This window comes from Lutra lutra, chromosome 2 (assembly GCF_902655055.1).
Source record: "Lutra lutra chromosome 2, mLutLut1.2, whole genome shotgun sequence".
Classification (NCBI taxonomy): Eukaryota; Metazoa; Chordata; class Mammalia; order Carnivora; family Mustelidae; genus Lutra; species Lutra lutra.
This window is the reverse complement of record NC_062279.1, coordinates 36,818,486-36,837,785: the sequence shown is the minus strand read 5'-3', so window position 1 is coordinate 36,837,785 and position 19,300 is coordinate 36,818,486. Positions and strand designations below refer to the sequence as shown.

Here is a 19,300-nt window from a genome sequence, read left to right as displayed (position 1 = left end):
TTCCACAAGTTCTCCTGATGTTTCCCAGCCTCCTTTGAAGTTAGGGTTGTATGACTCAATTGAGCCAATGTGCCATGAGAGTGAATTATTTGTTATTACTGCCAGTTAGTGGACAGGTATGTGTTTTCCACCTTTCCTTCAGTTTTGTTGGCAATTATGGAATCATGTGTTGGGAATACAGAGCTGCAAGACTGAAGAAGCCTGGAGGGCTAGTCATCAAATAGAAGACAGACTCTGCCGCCCAGAAAAAATACTGTACCTGCACCTGATGACATAAATCATCATAGAATTTAACACTGTAGAGGTAAGTGATTATTTTTCCAGAGTAATTACAGAAAAATGTCAGGTATCAAAACCTGCCTGCAGTTGATTCTAAGCCATGAGGAAATGGTGTTACATTTTGATTTCTGAGAATTTACACTATTACTAAATGAAGAGTTTATACGTCGGTGTATCAGCATAACAGCACGTATTTTGACTGATACGGAATTACTAAGGCTTGCATTTCCTAAATAGGAATAGATAGCCTCAAAGTATTACACAATTGCATGATTTCCAAATTTTCACTGGCCCTTCACAAAGTTTGTATGGAATTATGAGTAACAGAGAAGTTTTCTCCAGGAGACAAAACATTTTATATCAGCAGCACCCTCCTAGCTGCACATCCATCTCCTTTTCAAATCCAAAAGAAAAATAATTTTCCTGCAAGACATTTCTACTCTATCTTTGCTGGAACATATGGTAGTTTTATGAGTTCTGATTTTTTGAGGAACTATCATAATTTTTCTATAATAGCTTCACCATTTTGCATTCCCAACAACAGTGTGCAACAGTTCCAATTTCTCCACACCTTCACCAAAACTTGTCTTTTTTTTTTAACGAGAGCAAAATTTCTTGCCAGCTGGTATGAACTGGCTCCAGCATACCACTGCCAAGGTTGCTGGTCAAGAGGAAGATCCAGGTTCTGTAGGTCCCAAACTTGATGAATGCTCTCTAAGAAAAAGAATATAAAATTTAAGGTCCTGACTTTGAAAAGAACTCTGTTCAAGTAAGTGGCCCTGATGCTTTTGTTTCCTTACCTCCATGATAAATATACTCTTGGTAAACAGGTGTCTCAAGAGGCTAAAGTGGATATACAGTTTTCAAAGAGGAGAAGCAGTAACAAGAGGAGATTGAGTAAAGACCACTGCGGCAAGTCACAGGCTAGCCAAAAGCTACGAGCTCTGAAGAGAAGGAGGGAGGTTGGACCAAGGGAAGAAGATTTCAGGTCAACCTAAGGAGCATAAGGGAAGATGGGACAATCTATCTTTGGGTCATGAGACTGAACTAGCAGCCCCTCTTGGCATCATGAGATGAGGTCTTAAGCTGCTTTCACCTGATTCAGAGCCTCTTCTGGATTCAAATTGCAGTAGATGGGGTGGAAGTTGAGACTGAAAATACAGAGAAAACATCAGACATAATTTAGGTGATTCCAGTGCAGATGATTTATTATTTCATATTTTGAACCCTCAGCAGTAACAACAGAGATGAGGGTGAAATTATCTTTCCCTTCATGGTTTAGGTCAGTTTCTGATGATTTATTTGGCAATGTCCTTCTTCCAGGCCAAAGTTGTTAGAGACTGTTGCTGTAAGAGAAAACAAAATAAAACACAACACAAAGTGCGAGTATTGGGTTTTTTTGTTGTTTGTTTTGTTTTGTTTTTAGCACTAATATAGGTGATTTAAAGGGCATGGTTAACTGAAGAGAAAGGATCAGGAAAATAAAAATTAATTCCAGAATAAACAATTATCTGTTACCTCAACAGCAAATATTCTTAGTTTTGTAATAAGAGTGGCTTCCTAAAATTCCCTAACCTGTTTTTGTCTATATTTGGAAAATATTTAGGTCACTAAAACTAAGTGGCTTGTGATTTCTATTCTAAGTATATGAAAATTTTAATTTAGAATAAAAAAGAAAAAATGTGGTAATTCTAAGTAAATCATAAAAACACCAGTATACATGCACACACCCATGTGTGTACATCTGTATATTAAAATATTTTTTAAAAGATTTTTTTATGATTTTATTTATTTACTTGACAGATCACAAGTAGGCCGAGAGGCAGGCAGAGAGAGAGGGGGTTAGCAGGCTCCCTTCTGAGCAGAGAGCCCAATGTGGGGCTCAATCCCAGGACCCTGAGATCATGAACTGAGCTAAAGGCAGAGGCTTAACCCACAGAGCCACCCAGGCACCCCTGTATATTAAAATATTTTAACAATGATCATCCTCAGTGCTAATATTAATGATTATTTCATTCTTCTGCATATCTTTATTTTTAAATGAATGTTTATTTCTGGTTATAATTGTAATAAGATGCAGAATGGTTCACACCCTCACATACACATAATTTATTGAATGAATTAAGAAAGGAAAATCAAGTCTAGATTTGGGCACTTTCTTTTCTGGGATTTAACCGAAGACTATAATTGAACAATTGCTCTAAAAAGTTTATCTAATAATGTTTACTATGGGCTGTTTGCAACAATGAAAAACTGGAAGTAGTCTAAATATTCATAGTAATAGATTTTTTAAGATGAATTTTCATATTTAAATTGAATACTAAAAATAAATAATAAATAAATAAATTGAATGTGATATGTCACAAAATTATGACATGGGCCTATATTTTAAGATATGTAAATTGTACATAATGCTATTTAAATTAAAAAAAGTGTTTTTATTTTGTTTAGAAAAACATTTAAGAAGATATGCATCTATATTGTTAATGGAAATTTTCTTTGGATATTGTGATTACAAGAAACTTCTTTTTTTTAAATTAATTTATTTTTTTTAATTTTATTTTTTATAAACATATAATATATTTTTATTCCCCAGGGGTACAGGTCTGTGAATCGCCAGGTTTACACACTTCATAGCACTCACCATAGCACATACCCTCCCCAATGTCCATAACCCCACCCCCCCAACTCCCCTCCCCCCATCAACCCTCAGTTTGTTTTGTAGGATTAAGAGTCACTTATGGTTTGTCTCCCTCCCAATTCTATCTTGTTTCATTTACTCTTCTCCTACCCCCTTAACCCCCCATGTTGCATCTCCTCTCCCTCACATCAGGGAGATCATATGATAGTTGTCTTTCTCCGATTGACTTATTTCGCTAAGCATGATACCCTCTAGTTCCATCCACGTCATCGCAAATGGCAAGATTTCATTTCTTTTGATGGCTGCATAGTATTCCATTGTGTATATATACCACATCTTCTTTATCCATTCATCTGTTGATGGACATCTAGGTTCTTTCCATAGTTTGGCTATTGTAGACATTGCTGCTATGAACATTCGGGTGCACGTGCCCCTTCGGATCACTACGTTTGTATCTTTAGGGTAAATACCCAGCAGTGCAATTGCTGGGTCATAGGGTAGTTCTATTTTCAACATTTTGAGGAACCTCCATGCTGTTTTCCAGAGTGGTTGCACCAGCTTGCATTCCCACCAACAGTGTAGGAGGGGTCCCCTTTCTCCGCATCCTCGCCAGCATCTGTCATTTCCTGACTTGTTAATTTTAGCCATTCTGACTGGCGTGAGGTGATATCTCATTGTGGTTTTGATTTGTATTTCCCTGATGCCGAGTGATATGTAGCAGTTTCTCATGTGTCTGTTGTCCATCTGGATGTCTTCTTTGCAGAAATGTCTGTTCATGTCTTCTGCCCATTTCTTGATTGGATTATTTGTTCTTTGGGTGTTGAGTTTGATAGGTTCTTTATAGATTTTGGACACTAGCCCTTTATCTGATATGTCGTTTGCAAATATCTTCTCCCATTCTGTCAGTTGTCTTTTGGTTTTGTTAACTGTTTCCTTTGCTGTGCAAAAGCTTTTGATCTTGATAAAATCCCAATAGTTCATTTTTGCCCTTGCTTCCCCTGCCTTTGGCGATGTTCCTAGGAAGATGTTTCTGCGGCTGGGGTCGAAGAGGTTGCTGCCTGTGTTCTCCTCAAGGATTTGGATGGATTCCTTTCTCACATTGAGGTCCTTCATCCATTTTGAGTCTATTTTCGTGTGTGGTGTAAGGAAATGATCCAATTTCATTTTTCTGCATGTGGCTGTCCAATTTTCCCAACACCATTTATTGAAAAAGCAGTCTTTTTTCCATTGGACATTCTTTCCTGCTTTGTCGAAGATGAGTTGACCATAGAGTTGAGGGTCTATTTCTGGACTCTCTATTCTGTTCCATTGATCTATGTGTCTGCTTTTGTGCCAGTACCATGCTGTCTTGATGATGACAGCTTTGTAATAGAGCTTGAAGTCTGGAATTGTGATGCCACCAACTTTGGCTTTCTTTTTCAATTTTCCTTTGGCTATTCGAGGTCTTTTCTGGTTCCATATAAATTTTAGGATCATTTGTTCCATTTCTTTGAAAAAAATGGATGGTACTTTGATAGGAATTGCATTAAATGTGTAGATTGCTTTAGGTAGCATAGACATTATCACAATATTTGTTCTTCCAATCCAGGAACATGGGACATTTTTCCATTTTTTTGTGTCTTCCTCAATTTCTTTCATGAGTACTTTATAGTTTTCTGTGTATAGATTCTTAGTCTCTTTGGTTAGGTTTATTCCTAGGTATCTTATAGTTTTGGGTGCAATTGTAAATGGGACTGACTCCTTATTTCTCTTTCTTCTGTCTTGTTGTTGGTGTAGAGAAATGCAACTGATTTCTGTGCATTGATTTTATATCCTGACACTTTACTGAATTCCTGTATAAGTTCTAACAGTTTTGGAGTGGAGTCTTTTGGGTTTTCCACATATAGTGTCATATCATCTGCGAAGAGTGATAGTTTGACTTCTTCTTTGCCGATTTGGATGCCTTTAATTTCCTTTTGTTGTCTGATTGCTGGGGCTAGTACTTCTAGTACTACGTTGAATAGCAGTGGTGATAACGGACATCACTGCCGCGTTCCTGACCTTAGCGGAAAAGCTTTCAGTTTTTCTCCATTGAGAATGATATTTGCGGTGGGTTTTTCATAGATGGCTTTGATAATATTGAGGTATGTGCCCTCTATCCCTACACTTTGAAGAGTTTTGATCAGGAAGGGATGCTGTACTTTGTCAAATGCTTTTTAGCATCTATGGAGAGTATCATATGGTTCTTGTTCTTTTTTTAATTAATGTGTTGTATCACATTGATTGATTTGCGGATGTTGAACCAAACTTGCAGCCCTGGAATAAATCCCACTTGGTCGTGGTGAATAATCCTTCTAATGTACTGCTGAATCCTATTGGCTAGTATTTTGGTGAGAATTTTCGCATCTGTGTTCATCAAGGATATTGGTCTGTAGTTCTCTTTTTTGATGGGATCCTTGTCCGGTTTTGGGATCAAGGTGATGCTGGCCTCATAAAATGAGTTTGGAAGTTTTCCTTACATTTGTATTTTTTGGAACAGTTTCAGGAGAATAGGAATTAGTTCTTCTTTAAATGTTTGGTAGAATTCCCCTGGGAAGCCGTCTGGCCCTGGGCTTTTGTTTGTTTGGAAATTTTTGATGACTGTTTCAATCTACTTACTGGTTATGGGTCTGTTGAGGCTTTCTCTTTCTTCCTGGTTCAGTTGTGGTAGTTTATATGTCTCTAGGAATGCATCCATTTCTTCCAGGTTGTCAAATTTGTTGGCGTAGAGTTGCTCATAGTATGTTCTTATAATTGTCTGTATTTCTTTGGTGTTAGTTGTGATCTCTCCTCTTTCATTCATTATTTTATTTATTTGGGTCCTTTCTCTTTTCTTTTTGATAAGTCTGGCCAGGGGGTTATCAATCTTATTCTTTCAAAGAACCAGCTCCTAGTTTCATTGATTTATTCTATTGTTTTTTTGGTTTCTATTTCATTGATTTCTGCTCTGATCTTTATGATTTCTCTTCTACTGCTGGGTTTAGGGTTTCTTTCTTGTTCTTTCTCCAGCTCCTTTAGGTGTAGGGTTAGGTTGTGTACCTGGACCTTTCTTGTTTCTTGAGGAAGGCTTGTACCGCTATATATTTTCCTCTCAGGACTGCCTTTGCTGTGTCCCACAGATTTTGAACCATTATGTTTTCATTATCATTTGTTTCCATGAATTTTTTCAATTCTTCTTTAATTTCCTGGTTGACCCATTCATTCTTTAGAAGGATGCTGTTTAGTCTCCATGTATTTGGGTTCTTTCCAAATTTCCTCTTGTGATTGAGTTCTAGCTTCAGAGTACTGTGGTCTGAAAATATGCAGGGAATGATCCCAATCTTTTGATACCAGTTGAGACCCGATTTAGGACTGAGGATGTGATCTATTCTGGAGAATGTTCCATATGCACTAGAGAAGAATGTGTATTCTGTTGCTTTGGGATGAAATGTTCTGAATATATCTGTGATGTCCCTCTGGTCCAGTGTGTCACTGAAGGCCTTTATTTCCTTGTTGATCTTTTGCTTGGATGATCTGTCCATTTCAGTGAGGGGAGTGTTAAAGTCCCCTACGATTATTGTATTATTGTTGATGTGTTTCTTTGATTTTGTTATTATTGGTTTATATAGTTGGCTGCTCCCACGTTGGGGGCATAGATATTGAAAATTGTTAGATCTTCTTGTTGGATAGTTCCTTTGAGTATGATAGAGTGTCCTTCCTCATCTCTTATTATAGTCTTTGGCTTAAAATCTAATTGATCTGATATAAGGATTGCCACTCCTGCTTTCTTCTGATGTCCATTAGCATGGTAAATTCTTTTCCACCCCCTCACTTTAAATCTGGAGGTGGCTTCAGGTTTAAAATGAGTTTCTTGTAGGCAACATATAGATGGGTTTTGTTTTTTTATCCATTCTGATACCCTGTGTCTTTTGATTGGGGCATTTAGCCCATTAACATTCAGGGTAACTATTGAGAGATATGAATTTAGTGCCATTGTATTGCCTGTAAGGTGACTGTTATTGTATATTGTTTCTGTTCCTTTCTGATCTATTAGTTTTAGGGTCTCTCTTTGCTTAGAGGACCCCTTTCAATATTTCCTATAGAGCTGGTTTGGTGTTTGCAAATTCTTTCAGTTTTTGTTTGTCCTGGAAGCTTTTAATCTCTCCTTCTATTTTCAATGATAGCCTAGCTGGATATAGTATTCTTGGCTGCATTTTTTTTTTTCATTTAGTGCTCTGAATATATCATGCCAGCTCTTTCTGGCCTGCCAGGTCTCTGTGGATAAGTCTGCTGCCAATCTAATATTTCTGCCATTGTATGTTACAGACTTCTTTTCCCGGGCTGCTTTCAGGATTTTCTCGCTGTTACTAAGACTTGTAAATTTTACTATTAAGTGACGGGGTGTGGACCTATTCTTATTGATTTTGAGGGGGGGTTCTCTGAACCTCCTGGATTTTGATGCTTGTTCCCTTTGCCATATTAGGGAAATTCTCTCCAATAATTCTCTCCAATATACCTTCTGCTCCCCTCTCTCTTTCTTCTTCTTCTGGAATCCCAATTATTCTAATGTTGTTTCGTCTTATGGTGTCACTTATCTCTCAAATTCTCCCCTCGTGGTCCAGTAGCTGTTTGTCCCTCTTTTGCTCAGCTTCTTTATTCTCTGTCATTTGGTCTTCTATATCGCTAATTCTTTCTTCTGCCTCATTTATCCTAGCAGTGAGAGCCTCCATTTTTGATTGCACCTCATTAATAGCTTTTTTGATTTCAACTTGTTTAGATTTTAGTTCTTTTATTTCTCCAGAAAGGGCTTTTATATCTCCCGAGAGGGTTTCTCTAATATTTTCCATGCCTTTTTTGAGCTTGGCTAGAACCTTGAGAATTGTCATCCTGAACTCTAGGTCTGACATATTACCAATGTCTGTATCGATTAGGTCCCTAGCCTTTGGTACTGCTTCTTGTTCTTTTTTTTGTTGTGAATTTTTCCGCCTTGTCATTTTGTCCAGATAAGAGTATATGAAGGTGCAAGTAAAATACTAAAAGGGTGGCAACAACCCCAGGAAAATATGCTTTAGCCAAATCAGAAGAGATCCCAAATCGTGAGGGGGGAGAAAGGGGATAAAAAGGTTCAGAAAGAAAAAAAAAAAAGAAAGAAAGAAACAATTTAAAAAAAAACCCAATAAAGAAAAAATCTAAAAAGGAAAAAGCATATATATATATATATATATATATATATATATATATATATATATATATTAGATAAACTAGTTAAAAAACGTTAAAAAAGAAAAGGTAAAAGTTAAAAAAATTATCAGAGGAAGAGGAAAAAAATTGAAAAAGAAAAAAAATTAAATTAACTGCAAGGCTAAAGAATCATGGGGAGAAAGCCATGAGTTCCGTGCTTTGCTTTCTCCTCCTCTGGAATTCTGCTGCTCTCCTTGGTATTGAAACTGCACTCCTTGGTAGGTGAACTTGGTCCTGGCTGGGTTTCTTGTTTATCTTCTGGGGGAGGGGCCTGTTGTAGTGATTCTCAAGTGTCTTTGCCCCAGGCGGAGTTGCACAGCCCTTACCAGGGGCCGGGCTTAGTAATCCACTCGGGTTTGCTTTCAGGAGCTTTTGTTCCCTGGGCGCTTTCCGTAGAGTTCTGGAGGACAGGAATGAAGATGGCGGCCTCCCAGTCTCCGGCCTGGAGGAGCCGAGAGCCCGGGGCCCCACTCCTCAGTGCGTCCTCAGAGAACAGCTCCCAATTACTCCCATCATCCTGCCTCCGGCTGCTCTCCAAGCTGACGGAGCCTGCAACCTGTTCAAGGTAACCCCGAGCTTAGAGCTCATTCCTCGGCTCTCTCTCTGTAGCCGGCTTCCCCGTTCTAATACCCGTAAGCTCTGCGACACTCAGACACCCCCGATCCTTCTGTGACCCTGTGGGACCTGAGGCCACGCTGACCCCGCATGGGCTTCACCCCAGTTAAGCCTCTGGAGCGATGTCCCTCAGCGGAACAGACTTTTATAAGTCCCGATTTTGTGCTCCGTTGCTCCGCTGCTTGCCGGGAGCTGGCCCCTCCCCCTGCAGTCTATCGTCCCGTCGCTTTGGATTCACTTCTCCGCCAGTCTTACCTTTCAGAATGTGGTTGATTTTCTGTTTCTAGAATTGCTTTTCTTCTTCTCTTCGATCTCCCGTTGGATTTGTAGGTGTTTGCAATCTTTAGATAAGCTATCTAGCTGATCTCTGGCTACCTGAAGTAATCTCAGCCTGCTACTTCTCCGCCATCTTGACTCCTCCCTCCTACAAGAAACTTCTTAATATGTATATCTACCAAAGTATCTGGGATATTTTAATTAATATTTGATACTACATTAAAAATATGAAAGATGTTTTTTGAAAAATCAAAAGCTCTGTATTTTATTCATTGTTGGTTAATACTAAAGTTTATCTGGATATCATTATTTTCTTTTCATACGAATTTCAGAATCTTTTTCTCAATTCTCCCTACCCATGTATATAAAAAATATTTTGATTGAGTTTATGTTAAATATACAGAAACCTACATACACCTAGATTACTGAGGTGGAAGAGAAGGTGGTAAGATTTAAAGGCATAGCAAAGGGAGAAGTAAAGACAATCAGCTTCAAGTTAATTGGAAAGGGAAGGAAAAATATTTTTGCTAATTAGACTGAAAATTCATGCAGAATTGTCTTTGTCAAAATTCTGGAAAATAAGTATCAATTATAATAGAAAGTAAATATAAAACTTAAGTATGATAAATACAGTTTTAAAAATGAAAATAAGATTTATAAATTTAATTGAAACTGGAGCACCTGGGTGGTTCAGTCAGTTGAATGGTTGATTCTTGGTTTTGGCTCAGGTCATGATCTCAGGGTGGTGAGATTGAGCCCTGAGTCAGCTCCATGCTCAGTGGGGAATCTGCAAGGAATTCTCTCCCTCTCCCTCTCCCTCTGCCCCTCCCCTCACTCTCTTCCTCTCTCTCTAAAATAAATAAGTCCTTAAAAAAATATAATAAAAATTTAATTGAAACCTAATAGATGCTAGATGACTTAACAGTGATAACAAGGGTGCTGTACCAATATATAGTCCTACCAGCAATGTATCAGAGTCCTAATTGTTTGCTAATCTCAGCAACCCTTGATGTTCTCAGTTCTTTTAATTTTAGCCCTTTTATAGGGGTTTAGGAGACTCTCACATTTCTTTTGTCTTTTTCTGATAATGATGTTGAGAACTTTTCATGTTTTGAGCCCCTTCATTTTTATCTTTTGTGAAGCCTCTAACCTATTAGGCAAAAAATTATTTGCCTATTAGGTCCTCCCACCTTTTGTTATTGATTTGTAAGTAATTTGTATCTATTCTGAATATAAGTCCTTCTTTGGAAATATGTGTTACAAAAATCTTCCACACTGTAGCTTCCTTTTTCCCTTTAATAAGTCTTTTGGGAAGCAAAATATCTTAAATTTTTAAAAATTTTATTGTATTGTGGTAACAACACTTAAAGATTTCTTAACAGATTTCTAAGTATTGTTAACAATAGGGACAATGTTGTATATCAGATCTCTAGAGCTTATTCATTGTGCATAACTGAGATTTTATTCTCCTTGATTAACAACACCCATTTTGCCCTCCTCCCAGACTGAGGTGACCACCATTCTACTCTCCATTCCTATGAGTTTCACTGTTTTAGATAGTTCACCTGGGATCTAAGTGGAATCATAAAGTTATTTGTCCTTCTATCACCAGCTTATTTTTACTTAGAATAATGTGCTCAAGGTTCACCTGTGTTGTCACATATGCAGTATTTCCTTCTTTTTTCTGACTGAACAACATTCTATTTTATGCGTATGCCACATTTTCTATACCCATTCATCAGCTGGTGAACATTTAGTTTGTATTCACATCTTAACTATTGTAAATAGTGTTACAATGAGCATGAGAATGCTAATAACACTTTGAGATCCTGATTTCAGTTCTTCAGGGAAAATATCCAGAAGTAGGATTATTGGATCATATTGAAGTTCTATTTTTAATTTTTTTGAGAAATGGTCAACAGTTTTGCATACTGGATGCAATATTTTGCATTCTCACCAACAGTGGACAATTCTTCTTGCCAACACTTGTTGACTTATTTTTTTTTAATAATAGCCATTCTAACAGGTGATACCTCATTGTGGTTTTGATTTACATTTTCCTGATGATTAGTGAATTTTTTTGTTTTTTTTTTTTAAGAATTTATTTATTTGAAAGAGAGAGAGCAAACACATGAGAGAGCATGAGCTGAGGGTGAAGGACAGGAGAGAGAGAGAGAACCAGACTCTCCACTAAGTAGGGAGCCCTACATCAGGCTCAATTGCAGGCTCCCAGGACCATGACCTGAGCCAAAGGCAGACACCCAATCAACCGAGCCCCTAGGCGCCCCATGATTAGTGATATTGACCATATTTTCATATGCCTATTGGCCATTAGTATGGCATTTTAGGAGAAGTGTCTATTGAAGTCTTAAACTCACTTTTTAGTCAGGTTATTAGGGATTTTTATGTTTTATTTTTGTTTTTTTGTATTGATGATAGGAGTTCCTATTAATTAACCCTTTACCTAATACTTGGTTCACAAATATTTTTTCCTATTCTGTAGGTTTTCCTTTCACTCCATTGAGTGTTTCCCTTGTTGTGTAGAAGCTTTTTAGTTTGATGTAATTCTACTTGTCTATTTTTTTGGTTTTGCTTCCTGTAATTTTGATGCTAATCCCAGAAATCACTGCTAAGGCTAATGTCATGAAGCTTTTCCCCAAAGTTTTCTCTAGGAGTTTTACAGTTTCATGTCTTATATTTTAGAGTTTAATCCATTTTGAATTGTTTTTGTGTATAGTATAAATTAAGGTAATTTATATTAAGGTAATAGTATAAATTAAGGTAATTATATTAAGGTAATAGTATAAACAAGTTTCATTCTTTTGCATGTGGTTATCTAATTTTCCCAACACCATTTCTCAAAGAGACTGTTTACCCCACGGTGTGTTCTTGGAATTTTTTTCAAAGATCAGTTGACCATACACAGAGGAGTTGATTTCTGAGCCCTCTATTTTGTTCCATTGATCTGTCTGTATCTGCCTCTACACCAGCATCATACTGTCTTGATTACAGTAGCTTTGCAATAGAGTTGACCCTGGAACAATACAGGGGTGTGGGGCACCAACCCTCCAAGCAGTTAAAAATCTATGTATAACTTTTGAGTTACCTAAAACTTAACTAATAGCCTACTGTTGACTCCAAGCCTTATTGATAAGATAAACAGTCAATTAAAAATATTTTGCGTATAGGTTATATACTGTATTCTTGCAATAAAGCTAGAGAAAATTATTACTAAGAAAATTACAAGAAAGAGAAAGTACATTTACAGCATTATACCATATTTATTAAAAAAAATTGTGTATAATTGAACGCACACAGTTCAAACTCATGTTGTTCAAGGGTTAGCTGTGTATTTTGAGATTCAGAAGTGTGAATCTCACACAAGAAGCTTTTGTTCTTCTTTCTCAAGATGTTTTGGCTATTCAGGATCCATTGGGTTCCACCTAAATTTTTTGTTTGTTTGTTTTTATTTCTGTGAAAAATGCCATTGGAATTTTGGTGAAAATTTCATTGAATTTGTAGACAGCTTTGGTTAGTGTGGACAATTTAACAATGTGAGTTCTTTCAATCAAGAACACAGAATGTCTTCCCATTTGTGTGTTGTTTAATTTCTTTCATCAATGTCTAATAGTTATCAATACACAAGTCTTCAACCATCTTATTTAAGTTTATTCCTAAGTATTTAACTTTGGTAGGATCCTATTGCATTTCTAGGGTTTTGACATATAAGATCATGTCATCTGCAAAGAGGAAATATTTTACTTCTTCCTTTCTGACTTCAATGCCTTTTATTTCTTTTTGTTGTTTAATTGTCCTGGCTAGAACTTCCAGTATTAAAAGACGTGTTGATAATGGGCAAACTTACCTTGTTCTAGATGTTAGACTGTTTCTCTTTAAGTTTTTCACTGTTGAGAATATTAGCTGTGAGTTCTTCATATACATCTTTTATTATATGAAGTAATCTTCCACTCCTGATTTGTCCAAAGTTTATATCATATATCAATTTTGTCAAATGCCTTTCCTGCATGTATTAAGATGATCTTACCATTTTTACTCTTCATTCTGTTAATGTGGTGTATCATACTGATTACTTTTTATATGTTGAACCATCACTTTGTCATGAGGATGATCCCTTCAATGTGCTGTTGAACTTTATTTGCTAGTATTTTGTTGAGGACTTCTGCACCTTTATCAATCATAGATATTAGCCTGTAGTTTTCTTTTCTTGTGGTGTCCATTATGGTTTTGGTGTCAGGGTAATGTTGGTTAATAAAATGAAATAGAATGTTTTCCCTTTTCTTCAATTTCTTGAAAGAATTTGAAGAACATTGGTATTAATTCTTCCTTAAATTGTTTGGTAGAATTCACCAGTAAAGCCAATCTGTCCTGGGCTTTTTTGTAGGGAGGTTTTTGATTACTGGTTCAATCTTCTTATTGCTTTTTAATCTGTTCACTTTCTATTTCTTCATAATTTAGCTTTGGTAAGCTGTATGTTTTTGGAAGTTTATTCATTTCTTTCAGAGTTTCCAGTTTGTTGGTATGTAATTGTTCATAATACTTCATGATCCTTTTCATTTTTGTAGCATCAGTTGTAATGTCTCCCCTCTCATTTCTGATTTTTATTCAGTCTTTTCTTCTCTTTGTGTTATCTAGCTAAAGTTTTATTAATTTTCATTTTAAAAAAAACAGTGCTTACTTTTCCTGATTTTTTTCAGTTCCTTTTCTATTCTTTATTTTGTTCATAACTGCTCTAACTTTTATTATTTTCTTCCTTCTACTAACTTTGGGCTTTGGTTCTTTTTCTCATTCTTTGGTGTCTGAAATGTGGTTGTTACTTGAGATTTCTCTACTTTAAAAAAAAAAAAACTGTAGGCCTTTGTTAATATAAACTTCCTTCTAAGCACGACTTTTGTCATATCCAGTAAATTTTGTTATGCTATTTTTCTATTTTCATTTATCTCAAGAAGTTTTGTTTTAAAAAAGATTCTAGAATTTATCTTTTGATTTCTTCTTCATTTCATTGGTTTTCAAGAAAGTACTGTTTAGGGGCACCTGGGCTCAGTTGGTTAAGCATCTGCCTTCAGCTCAGGTCATGATCCCAGAGTTCTGGGATCGAGCCCCACATTGGACTCCCTGCCCAGCAGGGAGTCTGCTTCTCCCTCTGTCCCTCACCCTGCTCATTTTTTAACTTTCTCTGTCTCTCAAATAAACAAAATCTTTGAAAAAGAAAGAAAGAAAGAACTGTTTTATTTCTACATTTTTGTAAATGTTCCAGTTTTCCTTCAGCTTCTGATTCCTAGTTTCATTCCATTGTGGTCAGAAAAGATACCAGGTATAATATAAATCTTTTTAAAATTTGTTAGAACTTCTTGAACTAATACATCATCTATCCTGAAGAATATTTCATGCAAATTTAAGATGTATATTCTATTGTTGTTGGGTAGACTGTTCCATTTATGTCTGCTAGGTCCCTTTGGTCTATAATGTTGCTCAAGTCTGTTGTTTTCTAATTGATTGTCTGTGTGGATGTTCTATCATAGAAAGTGAGTTACTGACTAGACTGAGATGGCAGAGAACTAGACCTAAAATTCCCAGGAATTTAGCTAGTTATCAAATCTTTCTAAACACCTATGACCTTAATGGAAGGTCAAAGAAAAGAATAGCAGCAACTCTATGAACAGAAAAGTGGCTACTGTCTGGAAGGTAGGACAGGATGTGTGGAGAAGTGAATCTGAGGCAATGTATGGGAAGATACTATGCAGGGGAGAGAGCTTCCATCTGCCAGCTACAGGCAAGTGATAGAGGAGCACAGCATAAAATCAGAACTTTTAGAAGTCTGCTCTAGTAAGGGACATCACCCCAGCGGGCTAAGCAGTGAGTGGAACCCTCACTGGGACATTGTGGTCCCAGGACTCTCTGGGTCACAGAAAGACTGAGCATGCCTGAGTGCACCACAGCTCCAAGGTATCAGAGCAGGGACGCCAACTGTAAAGAGTAAGCCAAGGAGTGGGCTCTCCGTTCAGGGTTGCCATAAACCAGGATTGGTGGCACAGTTGGGCCCCTGCTCTCTGAGTGGCAGATCTGGGGAGACTCCCCTTCCTCACCCAGAAGGAGAGGTGCAGAAGTCTGCTGAAGGAATCTTCTGGTTTGGACCCCAAATGGAGTCATGTGTCTGAGACAGAAATGCTTGGTTACAGGCCAGGTGAGCAAAGAGTGCAGCCAGAGACCAGGGAGAAAGGAGGGATTGACTGCTTTTGCTGAGGGCACACTGAGGAGTGGGGCCCTGAGCTCTAGGGTCCTCTGGGGCCAGAGATTGAGAGGCCACCATTTTCATTCTCATCCTCTAAAGCTTCAGGGAACAAAGGCTACCCAACGCAAACCTGAGCAGATTACATAGCCTAAACCCTGGAAAGGGTGGTGCAATGTCATCTGGGGCAAAGATATTTGAGAATCACTGCAGCAGGCCCCTCCACCAGAAGATCAGCAAGAACATCCAGCCAAGACCAAGTTTACCTATCAATGATAACTGCAGAACTCCAGCACTAGGGCAATACAACACATTGAATTCATGACCTTTTCTCCATGATTCTTTAGTCTTTCAAAGTTAATATTTTAAATTTTTTTTTCTTCTATTTAATTTTTTAAAAATTTTCTTCTTTCTCTTTTCAACCAACTTTTCACATTATCAATTTCTAAAATCTTATTTAATCTTCACTTTTACAGTCACATTCCATCCCTTCATTGTATTTACCCTTATTTTGTGTATGTGTTTTTCTTTCTTTAAAATTTTGGGAGGTAGTTGTTTCTACCAGACTAAAATACACCCAAAATGTAGCATGTGGTTCTGTTTTATTCACCAGGCTGATAATATTTTTTCCCCCTTTCTCCCCAGTTTTGGGTCTCTTCTGATTTGTTTAGTGTATGTTTTTCTGGGGTCATTGTTACCCTCTTAGCATTTTGTTCTCTTATTCATCTATTCTTCTGGATAAAATGACAAAACAGAAAAACTCACCTCAAAAAAAGAACAAGAGGCAGTACTGACTGCCATGGACCTAATCAACATGGACATTAATAAGATGTAAGAACTAGAGTTCAGAATAACAATTATAAAGATACTAGCTGAGCTTGTAAAAAGCATAGGAGATCCTAGAGAATCCCTTTCTGGATAAATAAAATCTAACCAAGTTGAAATCAAAAAGGCTATTAAAGAGGTGTTATAAAAAATGGAGGCTCTAACTGCTAGGATAAATAAGGCAGAAGAGAGAATTAGTGATATAGAAGACCAACTGATTGAGAATAAAGAAGCTGAGAAAAAGAGATAAACAACTACTCGATCATGAGGGAAGAATTTGAAAGATGAGTGATACCATAAAGTAAAGCAATATTAAAATAATTGGGATCCCAAAAGAAGAAGGAAGAGAGGGACAGAAGGTATATTGCAGCAAATTATACCAGACAACTTCCCTAACTGGGGAAGGAATTAGGCATCAAAACCAAGAAGGCACAGAGAACTTCCCCTCAAAAAAATCAATAAAAATAGGTCAACACCCCAACATCTAATAGTAAAACTTAAAAGTCTCAGAGACAAAGAGAAAATCCTGAAAGCCACTCAGGACAGAGGTCTTTAACCTACAGTGGTAGAAATATTATACTGGCAGCAGACCTATCCACAGAAACCTGGCAGGCCACAAAGGACTGGCATGATATAGTCAGAGTGCTATATGAGACAAATATACAGCCAAGAATACTATATTCACTTAGGCTGTCATTGAAAATAGGAGAGATAAAAATCTTAAAGGACAAACAGAAAACTAAAAGAATTTGCAATCACCAAACCAGCCCTATAAGAAATATTGAAAGGGGTCCTCTAAGCAAAGAGTGCCTAAAAGTAACATAGACCAGAAAGGAACAGAAACAATATACGGTAACAGTCACCTTACCTTACCAAATAAAATGGCACTAAATTCATATCTTTCAATATTTGCCCTGAATGTAAATGGTCTAAATGCCCCAATCAAAAGACACAGGGTCTCAGACTGAATTTTTTTAAAAATGACCCATTGATATGCTGTCTGCAAGACATGCATTTTAAACCCAAAGACACCTCCAGATTTAAAGTGAGGGCATGGAAGACCATCTACCATGCTAATGGACATCAAAAGAAAGCTAAGGTAGCAATCCTTATATCAGACAAGTTAGTTTTTAAACCAAAGACTATAATAAGAGATGAGTAAGGACACTATATCATTCTTAAAGAGTCTGTCCAACAAGAAGATCTAAAAATTGTAAACATTCATGCCCCTAACATGGGAACAGCCAATTATATAAGCCAATAAATAACAAAAACAAAGAAACACATTGACAATAATACAATAATAGGAGGGGACTTTAACACCCCCCCTCATTGAAATGGACAGATCATCTAATCAAAAGATCAACAAGGAATACAAGCTTTAAATGACACACTGGACCAGATGGACTTCACAGATCTATTCAGAACATTCCATTCTACAGCAACAGAATACACATTCTTCTCTAGTGGAATGTTCTCCAGAATGGATCACATCCTGGGTCACAAATCCGATCTCAACCAGTACCAAAAGATTGGGATCATTCCCTGCATGTTTTCAGATAACAATGCTTTGAAACTAGAACTCAACCACAAGAGGAAAGTTGGAAAGAACTAAAGTACATGGAGGCTAAAGAGCATCCTACTGAAGAATAAATGGGTCAGGGCACCTAGGTGGCTCATTAAGCGTCTGCCTTCAGCCCAGGTCTGATCCCAGGGTCCTGGGTTCGAGCCCTGTGTTGGGCTCCCTGCTCTGCGGGAAGCCTGCTTCTCCTTCTCCCACTCCCCTGCTTGTGTTCCCTCTCTCATTCTCTCTCTTTGTCAAATAAATAAATAAAATCTTTAATTAAAAAAAAAAACAAATGAATGAGTCAACAAGAGATTAAAGAAGAATTTTTTAAAAATTCATGGAAACAAATGAAAATGAAAACTGGACAGTTCAGAACCTTTGGAATGAAGCAAAGGCAGTCCTAACAGGGAAGTATATAGCAATAAAAGCCTTTGATAAGAAAAAAGAAAGGTCTCATATACACAACCTAATCCTACACCTATAGCAGCTGGAAAAAGAACAGCAAAATAAAGCCTAAATGCAGCAGGAGAAGAGAAATAATAAAGATCAGAACAGAAATCAATGAAATTAGAAGCCAAAAGAACAGTAGAACCGATCAACTAAACTAGGAGCTGGTTTTCTGAAAGAATTAATAAAATTGATAAACGCCTGGCCAGATTTATCAAAAAGAAAAAAGACCCAAATTAATAAAATTATGAATGAAAGAGAAGGGATCACAACCAACAGCAAATAAATACAAACAATTATAAGAACATACTATAAGCAAATATATGCCAACTAATTAGACAATCTGGAAGAAATGGATGCATTCGTAGAGATGCATAAACTACCAAAACTGAACCAGGATGAAAAAACCTAAGTAGACCTATAACCACTAAGGAAATAGAAGCAGTAATCAAAAATCTCCCAACAAACAAGAGCCCAGGACCAGATGGCTTCCCAGGGGAATTCTACCAAACGTTTAAAGAAAAACTAATACCTATTCTTCTGAAACTGTTCCAAAATTTAGAAATGGAAGGAAAACTTCCAAACTCATTTTATGAGGTGAGCATTACCTTGATCCCAAAACCAGACAAAGACCCCATCAAAAAGGAGAATTACAGACCAATATCCTTGATGAACATGGATGCAAAAATCCTCACCAAAATACTAGTCATTAGGATCCAACAGTACATTAGAAGGATTATTGGCCATGACCAAGTGGGATTTATTCCTGGGCTGTAAGGTTGATTCAACATCCAATGTTGAACAATGTGATACAATACATTAATAAAAGAACAAGAACCATATGATATCCTCAATAGATACAGAAAAAGCATTTAACAAAGTACAGTGTCCTTTCTTAATTAAAACTCTTCGAAGTGTAGGGATAGAGCGTACACACCTCAATATCATCAAAGCCATTGATGAAAAATCCATAGTGAATATCATTCTCAATGTGGAAAAACTAAGAACCTTTCCCCTAAGGTCAGGAACACGCCAGGGATGGCCACTATCACCACTGCTATTCAACACAGTACTAGAAGTCCTAACCTCAGCAATCAGACAACAGAAAGAAATAAAAGGCATCTGAATTGGAAAAGAAGGAGTCAAACTCACTTTTTGCAGATGA

The 19,300-nt window shown here is 37.1% G+C and overlaps 1 protein-coding gene across 3 annotated transcripts in view; it reads right to left on the bottom strand.

Moving 5' to 3' along the window:
- Positions 1–1,469: 1,469 nt before the first annotated feature.
- The window catches only part of LOC125092772 (disintegrin and metalloproteinase domain-containing protein 5-like), a 180,485-nt gene continuing 162,654 nt past the window's right edge, over positions 1,470–19,300 (bottom strand). For all 3 annotated transcript variants that reach the window (XM_047717149.1, XM_047717152.1, XM_047717150.1), the window contains one exon: positions 1,470–1,625. In XM_047717149.1, coding sequence (XP_047573105.1) covers positions 1,613–1,625 — 13 coding nt within the window. In that variant the 3' untranslated portion in view covers positions 1,470–1,612. The remainder of the gene's footprint in view (positions 1,626–19,300) is intronic.